General features: G+C 38.3%; 2 protein-coding genes across 6 annotated transcripts in view; one reads left to right on the top strand and one right to left on the bottom strand.

Annotated features, from left to right (window-relative positions):
• Positions 1-8,649, top strand: part of slc4a4a (solute carrier family 4 member 4a) — a 51,335-nt gene extending 42,686 nt beyond the window's left edge. For 4 of the 5 annotated variants that reach the window (XM_072664920.1, XM_072664922.1, XM_072664919.1 and 1 more), the window contains 8 exons: positions 232-410; positions 935-1,007; positions 1,135-1,203; positions 1,324-1,497; positions 1,771-1,935; positions 3,397-3,490; positions 4,611-4,690; positions 6,762-6,851. In XM_072664920.1, the coding sequence (XP_072521021.1) occupies positions 232-410; positions 935-1,007; positions 1,135-1,203; positions 1,324-1,497; positions 1,771-1,935; positions 3,397-3,490; positions 4,611-4,654 (798 nt within the window). In that variant the 3' untranslated portion in view covers positions 4,655-4,690; positions 6,762-6,851. Of the gene's footprint in view, positions 1-231; positions 411-934; positions 1,008-1,134; positions 1,204-1,323; positions 1,498-1,770; positions 1,936-3,396; positions 3,491-4,610; positions 4,691-6,761 lie in introns of all 5 variants that reach the window. The other variant, XM_072664923.1, reaches the window with a different exon arrangement.
• A 3,795-nt stretch (positions 8,650-12,444) lies between these two features.
• Positions 12,445-13,152, bottom strand: part of gc (GC vitamin D binding protein) — a 69,703-nt gene continuing 68,995 nt past the window's right edge. Inside the window, exon 12 of the mRNA XM_072664924.1 lies at positions 12,445-12,486. Coding sequence (XP_072521025.1) covers positions 12,445-12,486 — 42 coding nt within the window. The remainder of the gene's footprint in view (positions 12,487-13,152) is intronic.

Genomic DNA, 13,152 nt, shown 5'->3' on the forward strand with positions numbered 1-13,152 from the left:
AAATCACTCCCGTTTTGTTCTAATGAATAGCAGAGCCTAGACCAGTAAATCTCTGTCTATTTGCTAAGTTAACACAAGCAAAGCCGCAAGCCTTTGATTTTGGTGCCACAGTCACCAGCGCATTGTTACACTGTTCTGGTCTTGTCTTTCAGCACCAGAGACCAGGACATTGAGAATCTCATAGTTTGCCTGTGTGTGTAATCCTCCTGTTTCTCTGTTTGTATCTTGTAGAAAGGTGCAGGTTACCATCTGGATCTGTTTTGGGTGGCTGTACTCATTGCTGTGTGCTCCTTCATGGGCCTTCCCTGGTATGTAGCTGCTACCGTCATATCAATAGCCCACATTGACAGCTTGAAGATGGAGACGGAGACCTCGGCTCCTGGGGAGCAGCCTAAATTTTTGGGAGTCAGGTAGGTTTCATCCATGACAGCTGAAAGCACGAGTTGTTGTGGCGTGGCAGAATTGTCAGAGTGGAAAATACATACTTATATCATTGGTAAATATGGATTAAATTATCTGCACTGTATCACATATACAGTGCACCATACAATGTGCACTCTTTGAGCACACAAAGCTATGAATGTTTTCCATCAGTCTAATAGCAGCCTCTAGCCTCTACGTGTGGAGCAGATAAAGTGGTGATCTTATTTACCGCTGCACTGCGGAGTTCAACACAGTGGGGCACATGTGTTAAAAAGGCTGCTTATTTAGTTAGACATCAGGGAGGCTGTATTGATGCAGCTGTAAGCTGCACAAATATAAACAGTGTTAGCAGCCGCGGACTTGTGGAAAATACTAGCTAACCTATGTACAGATTACCAGGAAGACTTCATTTCCATCAAATCGTGACATATTTACTTCTCACGTTTTCCTGGTTAACTGATCACATTAGTAAGATATACTGTAATTAACTTGAGCTTGCTATTTTTTTCAGAGAGCAAAGAGTGACTGGTGTCTGTGTGTTCCTTCTTACTGGGCTGTCTGTCTTTATGTCTCCCATTCTTAAGGTAAAGCATGCGGTTTTTACTTTGAAGTACATGAAATGCTATCAGAAAACGAACCCCTTTTAATTATGGATGCAAGATATTATTTTTCTGTGCAGTGTCTGACATGCTACAGCATTTTCCTCTGCAGTTCATTCCCATGCCTGTCCTCTATGGAGTCTTCCTCTACATGGGGGTTGCCTCACTCAATGGAGTCCAGGTGAGTCAGTCACGCATCTTGCCCTAAGCTACAGACACGTTTTACAGTCACTCTTACCACTGGTTTTCCTAACTGCTGGCTAAGTGCATGCTGTAATGCGCCTGTATGTTACTCTGTCAGTTCATGGATCGCTTGCAGCTGCTCCTCATGCCCGCCAAGCACCAGCCAGACCTGATATATCTGCGGCACGTGCCGCTGCGCAAGGTTCACCTCTTCACCTTCATCCAGATGCTGTGCCTGGCCCTGCTCTGGATCCTAAAGTCCACTGTGGCTGCCATCATCTTCCCAGTCATGGTGAGTTCACTGTGTTCAGCTTTTTTTTGTGTGTAGTCCAGGGTAGCAGTAATCTTTAATATTGATTTTCTGGGCACAGATTAAGCTCAGTCCTAGATTAAAATGGTTTGGTGTAGCATGATCTGGACCAAGCTTTATTTGTTTTGTTTGCGTAATTGTCTTAAAATAATTTGGCATTGGAACCGATGTAGCTGCCTTCTGGGCTGTTGTAAAGGTTCTTGTGCTTCTTCTTCTTCGAATGGACTTAACATAATGATGTATGTCTCTTTCCAGATCCTGGCTTTGGTCGCTGTGAGGAAAGCCATGGACTATGTCTTTTCTCAGCATGACCTCAGCTTCCTGGACGATGTGATCCCAGAGAAGGACAAGAAGAAGAAGGAAGATGAGAAGAAAAAGAAGAAAAAGAAAAGAGGAAGTTTAGACAGTGATGTGGAAGACGTGAGTATTAAATTCGACTGTAGAAACCTCACGTCAATGTTATGATGTTCACTCTGTATGACTAATTGCTTTTGGCGTGTGCTGTTAAATGTTCGGTTGTTCTCAGTGTTCTGAATTTAGCTGGATATAAAATTGGTATTAACATTACAGGATACAGTGTGGTGTGAAGCGCTCTCTAGGTCATGCCAGTGGATTTCATTGTCTCTCCTGATTCAGTGGCTCTTGTCAGAGCTCCAGAGAGAGGCACCAGGCACTAGGGGATGCTGCATTAGCCAGCACAACTGTCACTTTCCATTAAGCTTCCTATTAAAAACCCATTACTGCATCACCAATGACTTTCTCTAGGGATAGGTTTCTTTATCATGGTGGCCAGGCTGAGTCATTTTGTAGTGTATATGCAATATACATGGTGTTATTACAATTTCTTTTATATATGATTACTATAATGTTATTAGAATTATTTAATGGTATTCAGTTATTTATTTTGTATGGCAGTCATTTGTGATTGTGATGCCTATAGGAACTAAAATTATATCAGTGCATATTTAATTTATAATTAATGAATATATGTATAAGACTAGAAATACACTCACAGTGCACTTTATCAGAACTACCTGCTTATTCATGCAATTTTCTAATCAGCCAATCATGTGGCAGCATCGCAATGAATAAAATCATGCAGAATTGGCCAGCAACTTTAAGGAAAGTTTGCATCAACCATCAGAATGGGGGTAAAAGATCTCAATGATTTTGAGCTTTGCATTATTGTTGGTGCCAGATGGGCTTGCTTAAGTATTTCAAGAACTGCTGATCTCCTGAGGTTTTCAGCACAACAGAGTCTCTAGAGTATATATAATGGTGTAATGGTGGATAATGGTGGAATAAGAAAAAAACATTCAGTGGTAGTTTCACAGATGGAAACACCTTATTGATGAGAGAGCCAGACTGGTTGACAGAAAGGCTACAGTAGCTCTTAGAGTTGTGGTGAGCAGAAAATCTCAGAATGCACAACACATTGAACCTTGAGGTGGATGAGCTACATCAGGCAGAAGACCACGTCGGTTTCCACTTCTTTCAGCCAAGAACAGAAAGCTGAGGCTGCAGTGGACACAGGCTTACCAAACCTGGACGGTTGAAGATCAGAACCTCAAGATGTTTCCAACGTCTTGTTTAATCCATGCCATGAAGAACCGAAGCTGCTTTAAAAGCCAAGGGGGAGGCCCAACCAAGTATTAGTATAGTGTTCTGTATAATGTGCTTAGTGTGTGTAGGTTGCATAATCTTACAGATATTGTCTTCTTGTTGTTCAGCACCACATATTAATGCTAAATGCTATGTGTAAGATTTATGGTGTATTGTATGGATCCACAGTAGCCTACTGTGTAAGTGCAAAGCAGCATCAGGCCTGCACCACATCTCCCCTGCCTTAAGTATTCAGAGGACCCTTTTCCCTTTCTGCAGTCTGACTACCAGTCCAACGAAAATGTCCCCAGCATTAAAATCCCCCTGGACATGATGGAGCAGGAGCCCTTTTTAGGGGATAAGGCCTCTGACAGTGAGTAAAAGTAGAGCCAGTCCACTCAACTTTCAGGCTCTCTGCGGGGTGCCAGAAGCCAGCCTACTGCCTCTTTAACCTTCCAGCATGCCTTTCTGTTCTGTTGCCCTGCATGCTTTTACTAACATCTCTCTGATCAGAGAGTGGAGTTGTTCTCAGCACGAGCTGAAATGTCCTAATAATTTTATTTTTTCTTCCAGTCTCTAACCCTCCATTCACTCCATGATTGTTTTCCATTTCATTTGCATGCTTCCTCATTAAGACTCTCACCTCTGGACATGTGCTTATATGGGATTTGGCTTGTGATACAAAACAATATTGATTAGTTTTACGTCTCTTAGTTAGCCACTACGCTGCTGGACTGTGAAAAAACAGAAAGATCTCTTGGTGGTACTGTTGAGCATGACCTCGGTCAGATGTGGAACCTGAATTTTGCTTGCATTTAAATATGCAACTAGACAGATCAGAGTTCATATGAAATTAAATATTGGAAAGTTTTTTGACCCCTTTTTTTTCTTATATGACCAAACCACTGACACTTTCTTAAAGTAGTAAGAGTGTAAGAAAGCCAAATCAGTTATATAAGTTGCTTGATAATAAATGTTCTTTGTTGTGCATATCCAGTCTTGTTAGTTAAGTTATTGATAATTTGTTCAGGATACTGTTGTTCAGGCTGGCATTCAACACAGTTTGATGATTTCCTGTCTGAACACACCTGTTCAGCTCATTTGAGAAGGATTGATTGCTGGATTGCTGAATGTCAGGAACTAAAGAACCTTTTTGGAGCTTTCTCTGTAATTTTGGAACCAGGCAGATTGATTCATCATTCTGAACACATCTGAAATCTGTTGTGTGTTTAGTTTTTTCAGCTTCCCAGCTTCCTACCAAGATTTTTTTCACTCAGCGAAACTGCATGGGACATTAGAATTTCCTGCCCAGGACTAACAGTAGATATTAATCTACAACCAGATTATAGGTGGTTTTAGGCTAGTAATAAATGAATGGTATTGTGATAAAATGTATTTGATGCATGTGTGTGGTTCGTGTGAGTCATGAGGGCAAGCATATGCTGATTGCGGTCCACAAAATGCATCTAAGCCCTATTCCATTTTATCCGCAGGAGAAAAGAACCCTTCATTTCTTGAACGATATACGTCATGTTGAGAGCATGCACTACTACCAGGACAGCCCGATGTCAAGGTGAGTCAAAAGGTGTTTGTGGCCGCTTAAGAGAGGGAAGATAAATTTGAATGTGGTAAATGGAAATGTGTGGGAGTAGGAAGGTGTTTGTGTGCTTGCTCATCACATGGCTTTAGCAGTAGTGAGTCACGTCGAGAAGGCTTCCGGATAACCTGATCAGGTAGAGGGGGAGGGATGTTGTGGTGGATGAGGAGCAGAAGATTTGGTATGGGCTAAGCAGTGTCTTGGAAGAGCCCAGATTAGTTGCAGTGAGGGTCACTCACACACAAACACACACACACACACACACACACACACATACATATCTGCAGTCCGGACAAACATTGCTGAGTGAGTAGTTTACTGTTTTTCCTGTTTTCCTAGCATGTTATCAGCATGGTCAGATATCTGTGCCCTCTCTCCAACAGTGCACTGAGTATGCACTAAATATGGATGCAGATTGTAGAGGGTGAGCTGCAGTGCCAGTGATCCAATAATCTCAGGGTGGTGATGATAAATACAAGCTTTAAATTGATTACAGGGCTTAGAAATACTTTTTCAAGGCTCAAGGTTCAAATCTGTGTCTTAGTCATTTCTACAATCCATTAGAAATGATAAATACCTGCCTTGTAGCAATACCTTGCTGATGTTCATTTTGAGTCTGTAGACTATTGGTCGATGCAGACCTTGCCAAGGTCTGGTTCAGCTACACGTTTTTATTAGTCCATCAGTAGCACATCTGAAAGGCCTTGGTTGCAGCCACACTAGCCCATTTGCAGGCAATATTAGTGACCCCTGGGCTAGGGAATTGTCAGTGGTCAGTGACTACCGAGCTACCCTGGTTTTTTTGTCAAACTCTCAGTCCACCAGACTTATAAGAACAGTTAGTACAATGTATTCAAAAATGGATGTGTAGCTTGTAAGCCTAGTAAGTTAACACAACTGATGCAAACATTTTCTGCTTTTCGGCAAGATTAGCCATCTTGATTGTTGCATTCACATGATTACAATATCAAAGAGTTGTAATGAACCAAAACATGAAAAGAGCATTAAAACGGGTTACATTTTGTCTAGGGATGTCCTTTGCGGTCTGATCCGAGTCTCTTAATGCTAAGTATCACTGAGAATCATTTATGCCATTTTTCAGTGAAACCTGATGGAGTTGTCTCTTCCTCTGAAAAGCCATCTGGTCAATAAGTATTTTACAAGAACTTGAAAAGACTTTCTTTCAATACGTCCAAAACGCTGATTGTCCAGACTCTCATCTGAAGTGTTCATGGATGCCAATTTTAATTCAAGTTTAATTCATTTTAAATAGCACTCATCGCTTGTCCATCACTTACTTCTTAGGATCCCTTAGCCTCCACTCGGTTCTAAATGAACTCTTCAGTGCTGCTTTAAGAACAATCAAAAGTGCGGTTCTCCTGCTGGTAAAACAGAGCGTTATAGTGATAGTTTTATAAAGGTTCAGATCTATAAAAAAAAGGTTCCACTGTAAAAAGTTCCACACTGCAGACTCAACTCTTTTACCTTACCTTTTTTTCTTGAGAACGTCTGCACTGCTGCCGGCTATGCATAATGTCTGTTAATGGTGCTGTGAGGTCACTAGTTGTTGCTCTGAACACCGTGGTTAAAACAAAGACTCAGAACCAGATTAGGATTAAAGAAACGATTATGGCCAATCCATTAAAATATTTTTAAAATATAATTTGTGCATATTCACATTTTTTCTTCTTTAGTTTTCACAAAACGTCTGAAGTGTAGAAAAATTTATATGCATCCATATCAACTGTTTAAAGCCAAGGCTAAAAAAGTTAAATGTGTAAATGATTATTATTTGCCACTAAAACAACCAGTTTTCATTTGGGTTCTTCTAAAACTAATGTGCAACATGTGGAAATCTGTGCACTGTATGCAAATTTAAATTGCAAATGGCAATCAAACATTGAGTTATAAAACCCAACACAGCAACACTACAAAATTCCACAGCATTTTCTTGTGTTTTAATCTTCTTAACTTTGTTTGTCACCTTATTTATAGCTTCACAAGTTTTCATTTCTGTTTCTTATTCTATCTGTATTTTTTTTTTCAGTCCAGAGAGACTGCCATTAAATGTGCCTCAGATTAGAATAGACATGGACCCAGATGACGACGACGACGATGACGGCGGCTTATTCTGGAAGAGTCGAGGGTCCGAGACGACATTATAGCCCCTCCTCAGTCCATCCATTCTGCAAATCAGCAGCGCATAGGATTACCGATCATTTTACATAGTTTTTCTGTGAAACCTGATGGAGTTGTCTCTTCCTCTGGAAAGCCATCTGGTCAATAAGTATTTTTGAAGAACTTGAAAAGACTTTCTGCAATACGTCCAAATAGCAGAATGTCAGACTCTCATCTGAAGTGTTCATGGATGCCATTTTAATTCTTTTCTTCGATTCGTACACAAAATGGCACTTATCGCTTGTCCATCACTTGCTTCTTAAGATCGCTGGCTGACCCGTCATCATTCCTTACTACTATGCAATTTGTCCTTCCAGAGAAAATGCTGTAGCTGTTTTTCACAACTTTTAGGGAGGAGACCCAACCCCCCTATCCCTGCATATCTGTGTTGTTCCTCACTTGGTGTTTCTTTTCGTTCATTTTTCAAAAGGAATTACTGTAATTGCATTTTCCTGTAGCAGGAAAATAATATTTTGATATATATATTTTTGTTTTGTAGCTCTACCTCTTATTTTAGATGACAGGCATTATGTAAAAAATGAAAAAAAAGGTGAAGGTAAAGAAAAGGTGATCTTTTTTTATTTGCATGGAATTTTAATGTTAATATCTTGTCTGTCAATTTAGTGTACCTCCTGAACAAACCACTGAAGAGATAAATGTTATTAAAATGCAAAACAATATTTGCGATAATATATAATACAGTAATATATTGTTATACATAGTTGTTCTTAACCTAGTGATATTTAATGGAATTGGTCCTAATTAGCTTTACAGTCTTACATGTTATATACAGTATTATGTTATTTCTCTTCCTTCTCCAACTGAAAATCAAACATGTCCAGATTATTGCGTGAGGCTGTATTAATAACTAAATATACAACTCTATGATTTAAAAAAATATCTTTTTTTTTGCACTATGGTTGCGTTAATTTACTTATAAGACATGTACGTGCTGTAGATTTCTGCAACCACATGTGGTTGCACATCACTGTCCTTAATACTTTCTGGCTTTTTCCTCCTAGACCTGTTTTTCCTGCACAAATGACCTACCTAAGTGACTTAACCAAGAACTGCAATAATAGGCCTACCTGAAAGGAGTTGAAGTAGATCACTGCTGTTTCCTTCTACTGTGTGCATTATTCAAGCAATCTAGTTATTGATTGAATGTCATATTGCTACGCAAGTTGCTCACAAGCTTTAATGACTTTAGCACAGTTGTGTTTCTATGAGCATGTCCTGAAACACCAACGAATATGATATGAGCACTGCCGCTCCTAGAGAGAGAGAGGTGTCAGTGTTAAAATATCCACAATAAGGCTTGCATGTCTTGTTCATGGCCTGTATGTGCAACCCTACAGCCTTTCCCTTCTAAATCTACATCCCATGTAGGTTCTTTTTCCAAAAAAAAAAAGAAATAAATAAATAAAAAAGAAAAAATCACTAGCTCTGTACAAATGACACTATACAAAATCGATTTTTGTTTTCCAGAATCAACTTGTTTTAACAGTGTATATGAATGAATTTTTAACTTATATTTTTGGACGTTGCATAGAGCAAACCGATGAGGAATACTGAAGAATGTTGCAGAGGCATGTTGGGGAAAATTGTAGTTTAAACAAATGAAGCTCATAATAATAGTAAGGTGTTTTAAAACTGATAACATTTTAAAACCACAATTTTGTGACTTTTTAGAACACACAGCCAATGTGATTATTTTAGAATTTATATTTTTCAAAAGAAATGAATATTAAAAAAATAAACAGAATTTATTAAATTGTGTCTGATTTTTTTTCTTCTTAAAAATAACTTGCCCTTTATTTATTTATTGTTATTAATGGTGAATTATTAGAATTAGTGTCTATTGTTGTGACAATAATGTGGTATTAAGGCAATATAATTGCTGTAGTGTACTGTAATGCTACAGGTTTCTTTAGAAAAAGTTATTAAAAAAGAAAGTAATTTATATATTTTTTAAATAATATAATGTATTGCTATTATTATATGTATTGCACTACATCTTCTAGCACTTTCCCTTTATTTTTTAATTGTTTGTAAGTTACTTATCACTGTTGTGATAACAGTAATAATAATAGCGGATATTTGCTATCTTAAGTGGGTGTGCATGGAACGCTGGGATGGACTGGTGCCTTGTCCAGGGAGGTATTCCAGCATTGCTTCCAATGATGCCGGGTAGGCTCCGGACCCAATGAGAACCCAATGAAGTGTCCCTCATATAAAGTTTGCATATGAATATTGCAGTCAATGGCACTGGTTGGACCAATAAATATAGTAGTTTATTGGTGGAATTTGATGGTCTTGAACTGTCTACATACTGTTTAAGAACATGCAGAGCTACGGATACAGGCTTCTTTAAACACTAATGGCAGTAGGATGCAAGTCGGCACTGTGAGGAGTCATACTTTTTAAAAGCTGAATGATTAACACTTCATAAGTTTATAAGTGTGAGATTCATTCAGAGTGTGAAGTTACTCTGATTTCTGCAGCTGACGTTATGTAAAGAAGTAAACAAAACATCTTACCAACCACAGGGAGACAGTTATTACTCATAGGTGATACAACTGTGCCATCTAGTGTTCAAAGATAGAAGTGTTCATTTAGAATCAGCAGCACTTGTGTGGACCCAGTTTCTTAGGACTTACATTGGAATTTGAAGCTGAGAATGAAAAATGAGATCCTGTCACTAGGTGGAGTTCCAGTACAACTAACTGGAAATGGGACTGATGGATATTCCCGCCACAATTTCATGTTTAGGGGCAGTGGTTGCTCAGAGGCTATTGCAACAGGCTATTGATAACAGGGTTGTGGGTTCGATACCCAGGCTCAGCAAGCTGCCCCTGTTGGACCCTTCACCCTTTCTGCTTCCTATGCACCACAGCAATAGCTGCCAACTGCTCTTGGTAGTGCGTGTGCTCACTGTCACTGTGTGTGTTTGATCACTAGTGTGTGTGTATGTGTGTGTTCACTGCACATATGGGTTAAAGACAGAGTGTATCCAACACTAATGGAGAATTTGGGTGTTTGGCTATTTAGAATTCATATATAGTCAACCATACTGGTTCACATTACGTTTTCTTGAAACCTATTTATTTTTTTTAGATTTGGCTTTTAGTTGTGTGTCCCTGGATGGTATGAATGATAGGAACTTATCTGCTGAAATGTTGATGTTCAAATTCTAAATATTCAGCACCTACCTGTCTTCCCAGTCAGTTCTAACACTTGTTGTACGGCAGAAGTGAACTGAGGCTGCAGATCATGGTTGGACAAAAAGTTCCCCCTTAGCTGTAATATTTGCTGTAATATTTCGAGAATGAAAGCAGATCTAAACATGTGAAGATAATTACTCATTACCACTCAGAATGTACGAAGCGCTGCAATTATCTCAGCATAAAACGTTCCGGACGTCACCTCCAAATCACCCATTCATTTCCAGCTCAGTTCTGCTTGTGTTCTGCAACTTGGCACGTACCTCCATCTGCAAACCTTCATACATTTAGTCCTTTTAATGTAAGCCTGAGGTGCTTTAAAGATGAATAACCGTTGAAGCACCTGAAACATTCCAGTCAAAGGCTCTCTCTGAAAGGGTCTGACTCTTTAAAAGAGGGCAATGGCAGGTGGAAGGTCAAGAGCACATTGTTACACTTAACCAAATCAATCAGAAGAAGAAAAAAAAAACTTCTAAAACTGTAAATGATGTTCTCAGCTACTCAAAAATGACTTAAACTAATATACTCATTCATCACAATCTCGTAATCTAAACTAAATGTCCAAAAGCATCAAGATACCCTTTCTTATCTGTGACTTTTGCTACTTTAAGGCGCATCCTCTGCATTAATTTGCACACACAGCTTGTATAAGAAGCATTTGAGCCAACTCATGAAACTGCTTGCCAACTTAGCTTGTGGCACATCAGATATTTCCATTAAATAATTCCAGCAAAAGTGTCACACTCAAGCAACCATACAAAGTTGGTATTTTGTAGTTATCATTTTTTAAAGATTATTTAACATTATGATATAACATTATGTTTGGTAAAATAAATAATAGCATTCAATAATTTATTTTTACATTTCTTTTAGTTTTTCTACATTTCTACAAATCCAAAAATATTTATTTCTTCAGGCAATATTAAACCAGCTTCATCTTTTTTTTTTTTTTTTTTTTTTTTTTTTTTAGAAAAGGGCAAATCCAGTTTTCTTCTTTTTCCTAAAAAAAGGACATCCTAACTAAGGACAGTTATGTCTCACTGGCAGATTAAAAATAGTATATGCTCTAATACCTTTTTGGGCGTATCATTTTTTAAAGATGATTTGACAAAAAAAAACAACAAATAATAAACGTAAAAAATTTAAAACCACTGGATTTCCGTAGCATCCTGAAAGTCTGTAGCCATTTATTAAGGCTTTCTATTCTAGTATTGTGTTGAGGATTACCAGTATAATTCACGTCTGTGCATTACAATTTCTGTCCTTTTGGCTATCAAAATATTTTTCCTTTAATAATACTACTACTACTAATAATAATATTACAACAATTTTAACTCTATAGAACCTGATGGGACAGACTTGTACATCTACAAAGATCAGCCATGATATTAAAACCACGAACTTGAAAAACAATGATCATCTGGTTAGAGTGGCATCTGTCAATGGGTGGATATACATGTTGGGCAGGAAGTGATGATGCGTTGGAAGCAGGGAAAATGGGTGAGCGTGAGGATCAGAGACTCTTTGACAAGGGTTAAATTGTGATGGCTAGACGACTGGGTCAAAACATCTCCAAAACATCAGGCAGGCCTTGTGGGAAGTTCCTAGTATGTAGCGGTCAGTACCTACCATAAAAACTTTCTGATGAATGACAACCAGTCGACAACCGGCGACAGGGTCATGCGTCTTAGGCAACACTGATGCGACCCAGTGATGCCTTACCTCACAACTGCTATAAAGGATCTGCTGCTGATGTCTTAGAGGACATATTTAAGGGCCAAATTGTGAATTATGCATGACACAACATTAGGCAGGTGGATTTAATCTTATGACTGATGGGTGTATATCACATCCACATTTGTGTAAAGCTGCTGTGATTATTAGAATTGCTACAATACAAACAAAATGTCATAGCATAGCGGAACTCATGGTACTAATAATGTTTTAAAATTTTTAAATAAAAAATAATATAAAATAATAAAAAATAAAAATGTAATTAAAAATAAAGAATCTCAGTAATGCCAAGGTAAACGATCTCCTTGGCAACATAAGTGCAGCTGTTTTTGAATTTTTGTTTTTAATTTTGTTGTTCATTAAAGGTCTTTATTTTTAGATCAATATTTAACACTGTGCATCACTGGCTTCTCAAGACAACAAGAAAACACTGGGAAACAGAGCACACGCAGCAACTCCAGTTTATTTCGAGACTGAAGGAACAATTGAGTTCACTAGATGCGTGTTTTCTATTTAAGGGAGAATAATTAGATGCTTTGTGTTCATTATACTCTTAAGATTGCGCTCAGGATCTCCAATGGCTCTGATGAGCGTTCAAGCTGTAGCGTCATCCTCGAGCTTAATGACCGTCTCTGTCTGTGAAAGGCAAGCGAAAATGCAAATTAATGGACATGGAGATACAGCCCTCTGTTAGCTGCTGTGCTGATTTGGGAGCCATGTTGACATTTACTTAATTGCGCTTGAATTTATCAGTCCAAGGGTGAGCTGATTGCAGATGTGCTTTGAGAAGAGCCATTTAAGCTTGTGACTAACACACTGGCTTAGCAGCTAGAGCGTTAGATCAAAATTCTGTTAAACACATTACTTTTTAAGTACAGTTGGATGCTGGATGATAATAGACTGAAGATGAGAACTTGAACATACAAATAATAAGCTGCATATTAAGCCACTCCTTATTAATTGACACCAGGGGCTTTAAATCTATCTATTCCGCATCTCCAGGTTGAGGAATAGCTTATTTCCCAGGGCCATCACTGCACTGAATCAGTCCTCCAAAAGAATCTTTTGGATTAAAAAAATTTACTCCACAACACTCTGTTAAATGTTACACTCATACTGACAATAGAAGTGGGCTATAAAGTTACTCAATAGGAACATGAGTCTGCATTTTTTATATATTTATCAGTTTAAAATGTATAAACACTCATCATGGACATGAATGTCATGGCAATATTTGACTTTGGGCAATACTAAGTGTATATCTTTCATAGAAATAAACAAGAATTTGGTGTGCAAATTTTA

This window comes from Salminus brasiliensis, chromosome 20, assembly GCF_030463535.1.
Source record: "Salminus brasiliensis chromosome 20, fSalBra1.hap2, whole genome shotgun sequence".
In the NCBI taxonomy this organism is placed as follows: domain Eukaryota; kingdom Metazoa; phylum Chordata; class Actinopteri; order Characiformes; family Bryconidae; genus Salminus; species Salminus brasiliensis.